General features: G+C 40.0%; 1 protein-coding gene across 6 annotated transcripts in view; it reads right to left on the reverse strand.

Moving 5' to 3' along the window:
- The window catches only part of fat3a (FAT atypical cadherin 3a), a 180488-nt gene that overhangs the window by 60503 nt on the left and 102132 nt on the right, over positions 1 to 17853 (reverse strand). For all 6 annotated transcript variants that reach the window (XM_085379829.1, XM_085379830.1, XM_085379827.1 and 3 more), the window contains 4 exons: positions 16271 to 16546; positions 15651 to 15861; positions 12802 to 15530; positions 11314 to 12685 (listed from right to left, as the gene is read on the reverse strand). In XM_085379829.1, coding sequence (XP_085235955.1) covers positions 11314 to 12685; positions 12802 to 15530; positions 15651 to 15861; positions 16271 to 16546 — 4588 coding nt within the window. The remainder of the gene's footprint in view (positions 1 to 11313; positions 12686 to 12801; positions 15531 to 15650; positions 15862 to 16270; positions 16547 to 17853) is intronic.

A 17853-nucleotide genomic window follows, 5' to 3' on the forward strand; every position in this document is an offset into this window, starting at 1 on the left:
ATGATGTTTATGTGAAGCGTAGTTTGGATCTTCTTTTGCTGCTGGTTCGGTCAATATTGTTTGGAGAGAGATAAAACTAACAGCCATATGATCAGCGCAAAAAGGGCTTAAACACACAGCGCGGACCCGCGGATCAGAATCAGCAAGCTGTCGGCTTTCAGCCCCGATCGTCAGCTGAGAAAGGCGACATCTCACTGATTCTGATCCGCGGGTCCGTGCTGTGTGTTTACGTCTTTGTGCAGAAGCCGTGTACCTGCTCTCATTTACTGTCTTAGCTGTTTGGTGGTTGTTGAAATTTTGTGATCTTTCACCTGAGATTCTGGCATTTCGGGCAAAATAAATTAATATTAAAAAATCGATTCAGGATTTTAATGAATCGATTTTACGTTATCCAAGCCAGAATCGATTTTAATCGATAAATCGATTATAAAAACCCACCCCTACTGTGGAATCATCGGGTCCTTTATATAAAGTCTTTATCGCTGAGTGTAAGATACACAAGTTGTCTGTCTGGTAGCTTGAACTACTATTACTTCAGACTTTGCATCGTGTGACTATCTGACATCATACTGTTGCTGATTTTTAAAAACTGTTTTGTTTTGTTTTCTTTGTTTTTCAATTTATTTAACTTTTTTTGGCTGTCCTGCCTGGCTGCTTCGGAAATTAGAATTATGATCTGAACTGCACTGTTGTGTATCTTGGTTTTCAGGACAGGCAGAAGCTTGTAAGAGAAACAAACACCTGGAACACAAGAATTCGAAAATGCAATCAACAATCTTATTCTGATATTGGTGTATGTGTGTGCGAATGTGATAGAGGAAAAAGAGCAAGATTGTCAAGTTCAAGTGTGTGTGTGTGTCTTTGTCATTAAATGTACTTAGAAATTAGTGAGGGAAGTGACGGGAAAAGGTAAGCGACCTATGTTGTAGGTGACGTCAGACGCTGGAGATTTGGCGGAAAAAAAGCGTAGAATTTAACAAAGTTTCTTTAAGCTTCAGTATTGCCAAATAAACTAATCAATTGTCATATAACTAACAACATCTGTCCTATCATGTCTAACACCCTGGAGGACAACGGGGAGAGTTTAGACGCTCTCCAAGATTACATCGACCGGTGCTTTAGTAATAAAGAAGGCTCAGAGTGCATCTTCCCCAGCCAAAATTGAGACACCGTCATCGAAGAGATGTCGCCCGGCAGACTCCCCCGGTACAACATTGCCTGCCGGTGTTCTTGGAATCCATCCTACCTGGCAAACCATCCTACCCGTTGTTTCTGCGCATGCGCACAGTGGCAAATTGTCCTACCTTTGTGAATATTAGCTAGAAAAATACTCTGACCGGTAAAATTAACTGCCAAACCAACCTACCTTTGTGAATGTCACCTACAAGCAGTGTTGGTCAAGTTACTTGAAAAAAGTAATCAGTAACTAATTACTGATTACTTCCCTAAAAAAGTAATCCCGTTACTTTACTGATTACTTATTTTCAAAAGTAATTAATTACTTAGTTACTTAGTTACTTTTTAAAAATACGATTTACAACCTGAGTAGGTGACAAAGCGATAGATCTTTCAGCCCAATTCTACTTTTTCTGCATAATCCATCATACAAAATGTAATAATACGGAAAAGTCTCTTTTTAAAACTTGTTTTATTAGTTTTAACCTTTTAACTTTATGCATCAAGCAAAAATTTAATTATATGCAACATTCTCTGACTGGAAGAAATTTATCTAACATTTAAACTTATTTTCTGCACATTCCAGCACATAAAATATTTTTTTGTGTGCGTGTTTACACTCACTCTTTCAAATAGATGCAAGTAAAACAGAACAGAAAATAAATAACATCAAAGACTAGCGCTCCTGTTGCTCTGTTTTCACCTGTAAAGCAGGAGTGGCGTAGGCGGAGGTTTACCCTGGTGCAGGTGTGCCGCAGCGGTCAGTGGAAGAATCCGCGAGTTTCTCTGTGAGTTTCCCATTACGTCATAGCGCACTCGGTGCTTGCTTGGAAGTTTAGGGGGGGTTTTTCGCTGTAAAAAGAAGTTTTCTTCCCACGCACAACGGACACTAATGTTTTTGTCACTTTTTATGGAATCAAACTCAAAGTAAGGTCAGTACTTCCACGCTTTAAACGCTGCACGCTCATACTCTCTCCCGCACTCATATGATCCATTGTTGATCTGCACACAGCTGTTGTCACGAACGTCGCACTCGCTTACGTCACTGTCATGAGACATTCTCGCAAAAAAGAAAAATCACGATTTTAGTAATGCTGGGCAGACACTGTGCGATTTTTGGCCCATTTTGAGACGATTTTTGAGTCGTGCGACCGTTTTGGCGATCGGCCCGATTTTGGCCTTCATCATGCGTCATGCATCGTGTATTATACGTGGGGTAACGAGAAGCGATTGACACCTCACGACGAGCTCCCGATCATCAATCGCTTGGTCGTGAGGGTGTCACCGCAGTTTCTCACACTGCGCACGCGCAAACACAAATGTCAGCGAAAAAGACGGCGCAGCACGGCAGTGCAGCGTGTGATCTGGACACAAGCGATGGAGGCACAACTTGTAGAACTTTGGAAAGCTCATCCGAGCCTTTTTGATGTGGCCTCACAAAATTATCACGACCACAACAACCGTGAAAATAGTTGGATCTACACTGCTGCTCAATCACAGCTGCCTGATCAATGTTTTTCATTAGCAATTTAGCAAAGTTGATGGCGGTGGTGTGCGTGTCTGTGTGAGTGAAAGACAGAGGGGGAGAGCGCGACAGGTTTTCTGTTATAACCTTCATTTTTATGGACGCACTCAGGATCTAATGTTCATTAGATTAACCACACTTATACAGACTGTATATAACAACCAACTCTAAAATGTTTGTTCACAGAGAAAAGACACAGGCAGACTACTCTAACGACATGTGATGTTACAACACTAGTGAAATATTAGTGTCATTTCATTCATTTCAAAGGTTTATTTGCATGACGCACAAACAGACACAATTGAAAGGTACAAATGTATTGTGCATGAAACGAATTCAAACGTGCTGCAGATGTGTGTCACAAGTTGAGCTGGCTGTAGGCTGTGGCACTTGGCCAGAGGTGGCACTGGTTGATTCGAGTCCATGTTAGCGCACACAAAGTAAACTGCTCGCTTTAGTTGTGAAGCAATCACGCTGAAACCGGAGAAATAAAACGTGCGAGGGGAACAATAACGACGACAAGAGTCTACCGATCGTTTACTCGTGCTGTCCTGTGAACAACATCGGCGTGGTGTTAATTGTTTGCTGTTTTCGCGATCGCGTCGCGCATGACGATATCACCAGGTAAACTCGCCACATTTTTAAACATTTTGTCGTTCAACAGCATCAAGACTGACGGAGTGTGTTTGAGATAACCTCACAAGTGTCACAGATGACACATTTGGCGTTTTTTTTGCCGGTTTGTCAGTAGCAGCTCCTGAAACGCAAGACTGCCACACATCTGTTCGACCAACGCCAGTTGATCTAAACGCCAGTAGATCTAAACGCCAGTAGATCTAAACGCCAGTAGATCTGGAACACCGGCTCTGCGTGGACGGACAGCTCTACCGTGACACTGGCACCACTCCGTGGTTATATTGACTGCACTCCAGATAAGAACCCGCTACACTCTTTTCTTATTCATTCACACTTTCTCCTTTAACATGAGTTTAACCTTGTAATATCAGTATGATGTCATAGCCGATATAACACCGTCACCCTCCGTCATTGCTTTAATTGGAATGTTTCTGTTTCTTTTTTTTTTTTTTGTCGCTCACTGTTCTCATGGTTTTTTTCCTTCTCTTTTCTTTCACTGCTGTGATCGCCTACTTCCCCACTCACCTATAAACACCCTCTATTTCTGCATATTCACACACCACGATCACGCAAAAAACATGCGCTCAACGGCAGCACATTTACAACAGCCTCACAGCACACACAGACTTATAGGACACACACGCAAGCCACGCTTGTTCATATTAGTGAATATACACACACATAGTCAGACTTATGGAGCCTCTCACCACACATTTTGTTTTCTCTTTCTATTTACAAACAAGTGATGTCTCCACATTTTCTTCGTCTAAACGAAACACCCAGCGTACATCATTAGACATACACACACAATTATGGGCACACTAAGGTTTGTCACATGGAATGTAAATAGAGCTGGTACCAGAGAAAAAATGTTAAAGATATTTAACCAGCTTAAAAAACTACAGGCAGATGTTGTTTTATTATAAGAGACTCACAGACCTGTCACAGGTTTAAACGAACTTAAAACACCTGAGTTTCCTAATGTGTTTGCAGCCTGTTATAATTCTAGACAAAGGGGAGTAGCAATTTTTATACATAAAAATGTTAATTTTATAGTACTCGATACAGTTATAGATCCAGAGAGTAGATTCCTTATTATTAAATTATCAGTATTTAACAAAAAGCTATGTATTGTAAGTATATATGGTCCAAATGTTGATGAATCCTCATTCTTCCACGGATTTTTTAGTGCACTCTATGAACACCTTGATTGCACACTTATTCTTGGAGACGACCTCAACCTTGGACTAAATGAAGAAATGGATAGGCCCAACACAACAGGAACTAAGCGCAATTGGCAGTCCACAAATATAATCGAACAGTATATGAGCAACTTTGGCCTTTGCGATGCATAGCGCTCCCTTCACTCCAACAGTAAGGAATATTCTTTCTTCTCACATGTCCATCACTCCTACTCTGGTCTAGATTATTTCCTAGTCAGCAGCTCACTGCTGAGTGATATTTCAGACACTGAGATTCACCCTATAGCTGTCAGCGATCATGCTCCTGTATCTTTAACACTAATACATAAGAAGAACGCTACACCAAGTAAAAACTGGAGATTCAATACATCGCTGCTCAAAGATGAAGACTTTATTAAATATTTTAAAGAGTGGACTTCATATTTAGACTTTAATGACACTCCCGGAACATCGGCTTCTGTTCTATGGGAAGCAGGGTAAGCTGTGATGAGAGGTAAAATAATTTCTTTCTCCATCCATCCATCCATCCATTCGCTACCGCTTATCCTTTTCAGGGTCGCGGGGGGCGCTGGAGCCAATCCCAGCTGTCATAGGGCGAGAGGCGGGGTACACCCTGGACAGGTCACCAGTCTGTCGCAGGGCTAACACACAAGGACAGACAACCATTCGCACTCACGTGCCACACCTAGTGGCAAATTGCCACACCTAGTGGCAATTTGGATTATCCAATTAACCTATCCCCACAAACTGCATGTCTTTGGACGGTGGGAGGAAGCCGGAGTACCCGGAGGGAACCCACGCAGACACGGGGAGAACATGCAAACTCCACACAGAAAGAACCCGGCCTGATGGTGGAATTGGACTCAGGACCTTCTTGCTGTGCGGCAACAGTGCTAACCACCGTGCTGCCCTATAATTTCTTTCTCATCACACAAAAAGAAAGAAGAAAACAAAAATATTAAGGAACTAGAAAAAAATAAATAAATAAAAAACAACTATATGTGCTGATAAAGATTTATCTGGAAACACAATATATGACCCTGGAAGAATAAACAACATTTTTAGGGATTTCTATGAAACTCTATATTCACCACAAATAAACCCATCTAAAAATGAAATTGATCAGTTTCTTGACAACGTAACTCTTCCAAAATTACTAGACAGTCAAGCAATGGCACTGGATTCGCCACTGACGCCAGGTGAACTCCAGGAAGCCCTGGTAAGTATGCCCAATAATAAGGCTCCAGGTTCAGATGGCTACCCTGCAGAATTCTACAAAGAATTCTGGACAATTTTGGCACCAGTATTCCACAGCATGTTGCAGGAAATCAAGGAAAGTGGCAGACTACCACCAAATATGAATTCTGCCAACATTAGTCTCCTGCTAAAACCAGGCAAAGACCCTTTATTTCCCTCAAGCTATCGTCCAATATCCCTTATAAATGCAGACCTCAAAATAATCTGCAAAGCCCTCTCAAAAAGATTAGAGAAGATAACCCCCTTTTTAATTCATCCTGACCAAACTGGTTTCATAAAAGGTAGGCACTCATCAACAAATGCACGTAGATTACTTAATTTAATAGACTACCCATACAGTAAAAACATTGAAACCACAATATTATCTCTAGATGCAGAAAAAGCGTTTCACAGAGTTAACTGGAAATTTTTATTCGCAACTTTACACAAATTTGGTTTTCGAAACTCTTTCATAAACTGGCTAAGAATATTATATAATTCACCAACAGCTTGTGTCAGAACAAATGACCAGACATCCTCCAGTTTCTGTCTCCTGAGGGGCACCAGACAGGGATGCCCACTCTCCCCCTCACTTTTTGCAATTTTTATCGAAACACTAGCAGCAGCATTTAGACAGGTTACAACAATTAAGGGCATAAAATGTAAGAACGTAGAACATAAAATCAGTCTCTATGCGGATGATTTGTTGCTTTTTCTCCAAAACTCACAAACCAACCTTTATTAGAGTAATTACCTCAGAAACTGGTTTTCAAGAGTTTCAGATTATTCAATTAACTGGTCAAAATCTACAGTTCTTCCAATTAACTGCTCCTTCCATAATTCTTCTTCTGCCCCACTACAATCTGGAAATATTAAATATTTAGGTATTAATGTCTCTCCTAAGCTTTCAGACTTAACTAAATTAAACCACATCCCACTTCTAAAGAAAGTAGAAGGCGATCTGACTAGATGGAAATCTCTACCCATATCACTCATGGGAAGGGTCGCCACTATAAAAATGATGATCTTGCCAAAAATAAATTACTTATTTTTAATGATCCCGAACAAACCATCACAAGATTGGTTCAGATCTCTGGATTCGCATATGGGCTGCCCTTGCTAGCAAGAAGTTCTGTGTGTTTCTCTTCTCTGAGTCTCTACTGAAGAAGTGCTTTAGAGTATATCTCTTAACACTATCCCTCAGTCATGTCTGTCCCGTCTGTAACAACTGAAAATAAAATAAAATAAATAATAACAACAAAGGTCGATCAAATGGACCAATACGGCAAGGTCGTGATGATCCATTTGGCAAAGTAAATCCACTGGATATCCTTGTTGGTCTTCAGACAACAATTCTGACGGCTAAAAAACCAAATGGGACAGACGAAAAAAAAGAAAAAAAGAAATTAGGGTGGGAAACTGCAAAAATGCCCCACCAGAGCAAGAGGCAGAGATGGGCCATCAGCAGCCCTCAACGGTAGGGAAGATTTGGGACCACACATCTCGGCGATACCATGCCAGCAGGAGGAGGGAGCCCAACTCCACCAGAGGTGGTCATTAATTTATTTAACCTTCATTGAGACTCAATGTCTCATTTACAAGAGAGACAAACAAAATAAAATAACAATAAAACAATAAAATAGGAATAAAATGACAAAAATAAAAATTATCTCATGTTTAAACAGTTACTGGAAAAACAAGAACAAATTCACAATTATGATTTCACAAAGGCATTTGTACATCTTTTAAACTCTGCAAGTGAAATCTACTGAGAGAGCTGTAAGTCTTTCTGTAATGTAATCCATGGAAACGGGGCAGAAAAGAAGAATGTCTTCTTTCCGAGTTCTGTACGAACTGATGCAACGCTCAATGTAATTAAGTCTTGAGACCACAAACTATGACTAAAATCTTTAAGTAACATGTAATAGGAGGGCAGTAAACCACAAATAGCAAGGCCAATAAGGACCAGTCAACCAGATAGAGTCCAAAAGATGGAGAGAATGAGCAGAGCTAGTTAGGAGGGGTAAAAAGGTGGTAGCAAGATGCCTTTTCCTTGGAGTGAAAGTGAAACACAAATTAGCAATGATTTTGGAAAAAAGGAAAAAGTTTATTTAACAGATGAGTAATATGTAGCTTACAGGAAAGATTATCACCAATCACAAACACCCAAGTATTTGTATGAGGTCACAGGTTCAATAGAAATGCCGGGTACAAGAGAGTGAAGTACTGCAGACATGCACTTTCTATTTCAGAACAACATGACCTTGGTTTTATTTGTATTTAAAACCAGTCAGAGCTGACACAGCTGTGACTGTATACAATCAAAAGCTAGCTGTGACTGTTCAGAAACCATCTTGATGGTATGAGCATTTGCCCTCCTAATGGAGGCATTGAACCAATTACAAAACTTACGAAAACATAGCCAATCGTCATTAGTCAGACTTTCTCGCAGTAGCCCACGTCTGGTTGCTCTTATGTAGGAGAATGGCCAATGGAAATATCTCCATGCTAAATTGGAATTGTAATACGACCCCAGTTAAATCACCCACAAACCTATTTGGCATACTAGTTTAAAAAAGTGTTAATAAGAGATGATTTATCTGGTGATTTGGGATTAAGGCTTTGAATATTTTGTTTAAAGTTTAAAGATAAACAGTGTGCCATCAGACGAAGAAGAAAGTCAGTCCCAATTAAAATCATTTATTTCATTAAAATGCAGTTCAGATAAAAGTCAAATTGGAGAAGGCTCTGCGCAGATAGTGGCCAATAGTAGCCAACCACAGCCATAGACTGATTTCCAAACAGGTTAATTACTTAGGTCCGTAATTTCAAACTGCGTAGGTGCAGATCTTCAAAACTTGAGCAGCTTCCCAAGACTTCTCTGGAACAGTCAGAATTCAATCATATCCATTTTGTTTTTTTTGTTTTTTTTGTTTTTTTAATCTGCTGGTGTATCACATACAGCCAGGGGCTGAGGGTTAGGCTAAATACCCCCCCAAAAAATGAAAGCATCATTATTAGACACTTGCATATAAAGTTTCTGGGAAACAAACAACTATAAGAACTAGTATTAAAGGCTGACAACAGAGAGAATGACAATGCTATCAGCTGTTGTTTGTGGGTTTATTTCTGACTTTTACAGTTTGATGCAGAGAATATCAAGTAAAGTTAGAGGCCACTTGTTTTTAAAGTTGTGTAAGGAATGGAGCGTGTGGAAGAGGATCCAAAGGCAGATTATGTTAAACAAAAAAAAACCTGATACTTCTATAGCACCATTCTATTCAGTTGAAAATTTAAACCATTTTCTACTGCAGACCTTACTCAGCCAGTCACACCTACATTCACACAGCACATTTATCATCTACACCTAAACGCATACTTTCTTGTGCTCATATGCCAAGTAGAGGCAATGGGCTCAGTATCTTGCCCGAGGTTACTTGAGTGTGTGGATTCCACCATTGGTAGATAACCCTCTCTATCACATGACCCACAGTTGCCCTTATGAAGCTTCCATATATATTTTATTGTAATGGTTGGATGTGACAGTGTAGTTGATGTGGGTTACAAAAGCTTTTCAACACAATCTAACCAGTGTCACTCAGGGAGAAAACACAGGAAATGTCAGTAATCACATCCAGTATAAAGTATGTAAGATTTGGCAGTGCTCTAGCTGACATTGTGATTTATAGTACTGGAGCTCCAGAAAGGGCTGCACTGTTTCAATTCCTGTTCACTTATTACACTTCAGACTTTCAGTACACCTCCAGGACCTCCTCTACAGAAATATTCAGATGATTATGCAGTAGGTTGAAAATATGTGTGATATGCAGGAGGAGAGTATTAGTAGAAGATTTTGTGGAATGGTCAGAGATATATCATCTGCTTTTGAATGGGTATAAGACCAGAGAAAGACCAACCTCCGAAAGAGTACAACTAGATGGTCCATGACTATCCTGAGACAGAATGTCAGTGTGGTGTACATAAGAGTACAAGTCCACAACGACAACAGACTGAACTAGACAATGAACAGATACAAGCAGTTAAGGAGCTGACTCTAAAGTTTTGAAGTTGAATGTTGCATTTGAAATTACATGATGATGCAGAAATTACATACAATCACAGAGTGAATAAGGTGATTGAGGAAGAAATACTGCATCATGACATAGTGACTCATGGGAAGCCTAAGCCTATTGCAGTGTAACAAAGGAAAGATTCGGTGTCACCAGATCCAGTTCAAACTACATTGTTTAGCAAAAGGGAAGTTTTGGTAATGGACTGGTTTTTATATAACGATTTTCTGCTCTACCTCAGCACTCAAAAAGGCTTTATACAAACTATTTTCTAAATGTCAGAAAATAGTGTTTTCTAACATTTACACACATTCACACTCCAGTGCATGCATTACAGGGGTTAGTATCTGGCTCAAGGATATTTGGTATGCACACTGAAGCATCCAGGAATCGAACCACCAAACTTCCAATTAGTAAATGACTTGCTCCATCCTCCTGGGCTACAATCACACCAATTTTTAAACCTAGTCTTTAAAGTCGACAAGGTGTCCATTTCCTGAATCAAAACTGGTGCGTCTTACACAGAAGAAGGGCCCATAAGCCAAAGGCTCTGCCTTATGGTATTATGGGTCGTTGTTGGGGTTTTCACTGTATTATTTTAGGGTTCTTTACCTTACAATATAAAGGATCTTTAGGGAACAGTTCTTGTGATTTGGCGCTATATAAAGGAAATTCTATTTCATTTATCAAAATTGGCAAAAATTACGGAAAGTAATAATAACTCAATTGCATATTCTATAAAGATTTATGGTTAAGGCGATTTAATGAATTTTAAATGTATCTAATTATAGTATGTTGTTTTTTTCCTGTAGCTCACTGCCCGTTGATCAGCCAAATCACTATGTTTAATCAGACATGCACTTGGAGAGCAATCATTATCCATACTCTATAGTCATTTATGAATATTTTACATTTGATCTGCAGATTTGGACCTTATTCATACAAAGAATATCCCAGGCTGACTTCAAGAAACATTGAAAGATGGTATTTGTTTCCTGAATCCCACAGTAAGAGTCTACTATCTTTTGATCAGTGAAATGAAAATCAATATCACTCCAGTTTTTGCTTCTCTTCATTGTTGTTGTTTTGCATTTTGTTTTAAATTTTGTTTATTTATTTATTTTACATTCTTATTATTTATTTATTTATTTTACTGTGAAACACTTTGTGATTTTTTTCGGTAAAAAGTGCTATATAAATACATTTTACTTAAGTTTTTGCTCAAAAAGAGGCTGGAGAGATCGCTTGATTGTTGCAGGTTTCTCTGTATGTTATTTACACCTGACAGTGTAAAATACTTAGTGACAACTGCTGTTGTGATTTGGCGCTATAAAAACAAAGTGCTCTGAATTGAATTACCTAACGTCAATTGTTGATTTAATTAATAGATGTATTTAAGTTTTTAACCATCAAGATTAATCTGTTATTCCTTAACAATGCAGTAAAAAATATTTGCCTTGGGACTTACCAGTGATGTGATAGCTGACTTGACGGTTGAAGGCAGAGCTATCATCATCTCTAGTTATCAGCACAGCCACAACCTCTCCTGGGCGGTCACTCTCCTGAACAGAACCAAAGATGTGGTTCTCCATGAACCTGGGAGGGTTGTCATTGATGTCTGACAATGAAACTGTGACAGTGGTTGTACTGGAAAGAGTCAGGGTCTCCCCAAGGTCTGAGGCCACCACTGTAAAAGTGTACGAGGGGCTAGTTTCATGATCCAGGTCTTTGCGTGTAGTGATCCAACCAGTATTGCTGTCAATGCTAAAAGTGCTGACCAGTGTGTCTGAATCCTCTTTTAACTGGATTAATGAACCAAGTTTATATGTTACCTGGCCATTTGCTCCAGAATCTGGGTCTCTTGCTTGAACTTGAATGATTCTGGTTCCAACTGGCATTCCTTCCATAATGGTGGTATCATATGAGTTGGCCTCAAAAGCTGGTTTGTTGTCATTCAAATCCAATACCTTGACTTCAACTTCAACACAACTCACCGAATCAAGCTTAGCCTGTTGTGCCGTGGCAGTGACTTTGAAGTAGTATCCTTTGATCACCTCGTAGTCCAAAGGCTTATCAAGTTTGATCACTCCAGTATGCTTTTCCACCACAAACACACCATCGTGGTTGTTTTCACCAGCCTCTCCATTAACCAGGGCAAAAGTAGTAGAGAGTGATGTAAATTCAAGAGGAGCGTTGAGGTGAACTGTTCCTATGACTGAACCAATAAGAGTGTTCTCTGGTGTATTGAATAAATAATGATATTGGCTAAAGGATGGAATAAAAGTCTCTGGAGAAAGAACGTGGATATAGACAGATACTAGAGAGTGTCTGACTGGATTTCCTCCATCAACAGCCTTCACAAAGAAAGATAATACAGAATTTCTGAAATGGCTGAAACTGCCTTTAGTCACCATCCATCCATTGTCCGGGTCTATCTCCAAAATGTCTACCACTGGTACATTTGCCTCACTGTAAAGTGAATATGTCACTTTAGCATTAATGCCATGATCAGGATCATGGGCCTGAATCTGTGTCACCAAAAAACCTTGAGCCACATCAGATTTCACTGAAGCTCGATACTCTGTGGCACGGAAACAAGGTGCATTATCATTATCGTCCAATAGAGTAACTTGTACTGTACAGTAAGAGACTTGTCCACCTAAATCTTGGGCCGCCACTGTGAGAACAATGTCTTTGTTAGCTGGATCCTCACGATCAAGTTTTTCTGTGGTGTAGATCTGACCATTTGCATCGATGCTAAACTTGTCCTTACCAACATCATTCACAAAGGAATAAGTTATGAGCCCAAACTCTCCTGGGTCTGCATCTGTTGCCTTGACCTGAAATGAAAATTTTGATCACCCTTATCAATTCAGAAAAATACTTTATAGCTACTTAATATACTTAATGTTATTTCTTTTTAATGTATAATTTAATGAATCCTTACTGCACCTACCTGTATAACTTTGGTTCCCACAGCAGCATTCTCTCTTAGCTCCGCCTCATACATATTCTGTCCAAACACTGGACTATGCAGATTGGCCCTCCACACTTTTACATGAACCTGTGCAGTGCTGGTGAACACCCCATCAGATACTGAAACATTGAGACTATAGGCAGGCTCCATTCTTTGCTTACGGTGGCTGGACAGTGTGATTATCCCTGTCTTTTTTTCTATTGCAAAATTCCTTTTTTCATTTCCTGATAAAATACTGTACTCCAACTTGTCAAAATCTGAGCTGTCTGCATCAGATGCCTGGACACAGGTTATAAAGTGACCCCTTGTTGCCAACTCATTCACATATGCCTCATAGAGCAGCTGGTTGAAAACTGGAGGATTGTCATTTATGTCATTCAACATGACTGTCACAGACACTTCGCTACTCAGTGGTGGAAAACCATTATCAGTTGCCCTGACAATAAAGTCATATTTTTGGAGTAGTTCATGGTCTAGCATACGAGCTGTCAGGATTAATCCACTGCTACTGTCAATATGAAAGTACTCTGTATTATTACGTGAATTCGAGAAGATCTGGTAGCGGACAACATTGTTTTTCTCTGAATCTTTGTCTGTGGCAACTACTTGGAGTGCTGGCGTTCCAATCATGGCTGTTTCAGATAAAACTACCCTGTAGGTCATTTTCTGGAAGATAGGTGGATTATCGTTGACATCCTGGACAAACACATCTACATCAACCTCAGCATGGGCACCAGTAAGATAGTCTGTGGCTCTAACAGTCAGGTGGTAAGATGATGTTGCCTCAAAATCCAAAGCATGGATGACACTTATGACTCCGGTATCAAAACCAATGTCAAACTGTAGGGATGGATCTCCATCAACAATTGTGTAGATGATGCTTTGTCCTTCAGGGCTTGAGGCATTGATGCCAAGGATAGGTGTGTGCACAGCTACATCCTCATTCACAGCAACAGTATAAAATGATTTGGCAAAAACAGGCATGGCTTTGTTGACTACAGTGATGGGAAACTCTATTGTAGATGAAAGGGGTGGATAACCACTGTCTCTGGCATATATCACCATTCGGTATTCCACATTGGACAAATCAGACTCAAAAGACCTCTTGAGGCTGAGACTACCTGTCTGCCTGTTGATTTCAAAATGACCATGGTCATCTTTGAGATAGTAAGATACTTGCCCATTAATTCCTTTGTCACCATCTACTGCCATGACCCTGAAAATGGGTGATCCTGGTTCAGCTTCTACTTGAACAGCTGCATAATAAGGAAGTCCAACAAACACAGGGGCATTATCATTTATGTCTTCAACTTGGACTCTAACTATGACTCTAGCCACATGGAGAGGGTCATGCTCCTTTCTTGCCTCAACCACCAGTTCATAGAACTCTTGCTCTTCACGGTCAAATGCTATACCTGTGGTCTCGATGACTCCAGATGTTGGGCGAATTTTGAAATGTGTACCAGCATTCAACAAGTTGTACTTTAGTGGTTCATTCAGACGGTTTCCAATAGCATTGACCACAGCTACCTTTGTGATATTCAATATATTCTCTTTAATAGATGAAGAGTAAATACTGTGGGTGAAGCTGAGACCAGAGTCTAGAGCTTCTCTGACAACTATAGTCACCAAAGCCATGCTAGAGAATTTACCATCTGAAACTCTGACACTGAAGCGGAAACGCTCTTTGGAAAAGTTGTTGTTTTTGACTACAATAATTCCACTTGAAGGTTTGATGGCAAAGTGCTGCAGTTCTCCATCAGTCAGAGAGTATATAAGCTCTGTAGTGATGTTTTTGTCAGGGTCTGCAGCTGAAACCTGAAGTGCTTCAACTCCAACATAAGTGGGGAGTAACAGGACTGTTTCATAAGAACTCTGGGTGAAGCGAGGTGGGGAATCATTTGTGTCAATCACTTGTATTGTGACCTCAGTTGGACTTTCTGCTGTCAACTGTGGCGTTCCGTTGTCTCTCACATGTACGTGGAAATGAAAGATAGTAAAGGTTTCATAATCTAAATTAGCAATAGTTCTGATGGAGCCAGTTCCTGAGTCCACGGTGAAGAACATTTTTGCTGTGTCTTCAATAATCTGGTATACCAGCAGTGCATTTTGGTTACGGTCAGCATCAGTGGCTTTTATTACTAGAGGTGAACCATCTAAGTTTAAGACTACACTGTTAATTGGTGCTGCCTCACTAATACTCCCATGGTAGTGAAGCTCCTGGAACACTGGTGGGTTGTCATTATCATCCACTACCTGGATTAACAGAGTAGCATTGGAGGCCATGCCAGCCATGTTAATAGCCTGGACTATCAGTGTGTAAGAAGTTGTAGTCTCATAGTCAAGCGATTTTTGAGTAGTAATCACTCCACTATACTGATTTATCTGAAAAACATGATTGGTATTGCCCTGCTTGATGTCATAATTGAGGGTGGACTGGCTGACAGCACTGACTGTACTGACAGAGGTCCCAACCAATGCATTCTCCATGATTTCAGTCTGATACTCAGGTTGAGGGAACTTTGGACCAGCATTATCAGATAGAGTGACAGCAATCCGCACTATTGTGGTAGTGGAAAGTGGGGGGGAGCCACTGTCAATTACTCTGACAGTGAGAATATAATGGCCTATGCTGGATAGGTCCAGCTCATGCGCAACAGTGATGACACCCAAAACTGGCTCAACTTGGAATGTATTTCCACTGTTGCCTGTTGAAGAGAAAAAAAACAAAAAAAAAAAACAAAAAAACCCAATAATAGTCAAAATATCAAATTAACGTTCCAACCATGTACATATGTAGGAGCAAGTACTCAGTTGCCATAGCGTACCTGCTTCAATAGAGTAGTGTAGCTCTGCATTCTCGCCTTTATCTTTGTCTAGGGCAGTTACCTGGACTACAGCTGATCCCACTGCTGCTGACTCATATACTGAGCCTTCATACAGAGCACTGGTAAAAATTGGTACGTGGTCATTTACATCTTCCACTTCTATTAGTACACGGACCAAATCTTTTCTGTATGGGAATTCTTGATCCTTTACCTGTGGAGAAAATGATTAAACAAACCTAAATATTTTCTTTAATGATATATATAGGATGAAGATATATGATAAGGTCAAAATAATGTCTACAAAAACAAGCCATTAGACTAGAACTGTTACTCCCTCACTTTCCTTAACCACACATATTTCTCCCGTGTTATGTAGTAGTTTAAAAATTAGATATGTAACTTCTAATGATGCAGTGAGATGTGGATACTGGTTTACTGAATGGTGTAATTTGTAAACCATGTAATTAGTCTGCTGATGTCACCAAAAGGTAGTCCAGCCCAAACAGAGGATTACTGTGTGCTTGCATAATTAAAACAGGAAAACTATCTGTATGATGAATACAATTCTATGATACAGACTTTTAGACCAAAAATAACTCATAGATTAAAGTATATCTTACAGTCACAGTGAGAATGTGTCGTGAACAGGCCTCATGGTCAAGCCTCTGAGTAGTGTAGATAGTGCCCTGGGTGGGATGAATGCGGAACAGACCCATGGTGTTTGGGTCTATGGAACTCTGCAGAGAGTAGGTCAACTGTTGATGCTTATCACGGTCAGATGCCTGAACCTGGACCACTTCAGTGTCAGGTGGTGTATCTTCAGAAACAACGACATCATAAGTTGGTTGGAAGAAGATGGGAGCATTGTCATTGCTGTCCATAACAGTAATGTGAATCTGGAACATGAGGGACATTAAAAAGAGAAAAAGGAAAGAAAGAAAGAACACACTTTAAAATTATAGATATAAACTGTTCATCTTAATGACGTCTTCAGAGTTATATAACTCAGAATTAAAGATTTTGCAACTAAACTAAAGCTTGTCAGTTCAAAATTGTTTTTTGAAACACACCACCCTCCACAACAGAATTTTTGAAAGCTGCATATTAGTGGTTTTTGAGTTGAATCTTAAGCACACAATTTTTCCCTTAAATTATCTCCAAATATAATGGCATCATGTGTGCGTGCATGATGCACGCATGACTAGCAGATTAAGCAGACATGGTGCATGACATACAGTTTACACGAGGCAATTTTATTTCTTATATGAATGTTATTTATTTTAACTGACATAAAGAGGATTTTACAAGTGATAATAATAACAACTGTACTGCATTAAAACATTCAAAACCTCTCTGGGTACATCTCAGGCCCTCTAAAGTACGGAGGCATATGTGCTTTGCTCAAATGAGCAGCAATCAGCAGTAATCAACCAAAGTAATTGTTAGTAAAAACTTGAGGAGATGAACAATTTAAACTGGTCTTATTTCCTGCAAAACATCAAAAAATGTCTTGATGCATGCTCAATCACCCAGGTAAGGAAATCACAGAAAGCTGACTCTGTTCACCTGGACATAGGAGAAATAAGTAGGAGAAATGTTTCATTACTCTTTTAAGTGATTTTTTCAATCTCAGCTGACTGCAGGTTTCCTCAGCCTTATAAACAGTACATTCGCATAATAACCAAACCTAGCACCACTGATTAACAATGGGTCATGAGGTCAGTTTCATGATTGTTAATATGCAAATTGTCATGACCATTGATCAATGACCATGAGTACTATTTACAAAGAGTTGGGGAATAGCTCACAGCATTGTATGATAGTGAAAGAGGTACACTTAGGCCCCCTCCTTGATTTAGAGATGGTCTTTCTCTTTTCACATGAATGGCCTCTTGGCAGCTGACCATGTCAGAAGCTTGCCAATCCTGGCAAAAACTAAGAACAGGGGCCCCAGCAGGCCATCTCCCAAGCCACCGTGAGCAGCCCCAAGAATCACCAAGTACCCACTTCCAGGGGGAGGCAGCAATGGCCTGCAGGGAGCGGTAGGGAGGGGAGTTACATCTCGGTCTTCTTTAGCACTAATGATGCTTGTAATAAATGTAGCCTATTTGCAGCTCTGGAGGTCAGGATCAATAAATTGAAGACTCAAATTCGCACCCTTGAAAAACCTGTAGCTTAGCCAGGCCCCTGTAGCCAGTGCAGC

Source organism: Rhamphochromis longiceps, linkage group LG14, assembly GCF_057381845.1.
Source record: "Rhamphochromis longiceps isolate RC_006_pf linkage group LG14, R_longiceps_female_GT1.1, whole genome shotgun sequence".
In the NCBI taxonomy this organism is placed as follows: Eukaryota; Metazoa; Chordata; class Actinopteri; order Cichliformes; family Cichlidae; genus Rhamphochromis; species Rhamphochromis longiceps.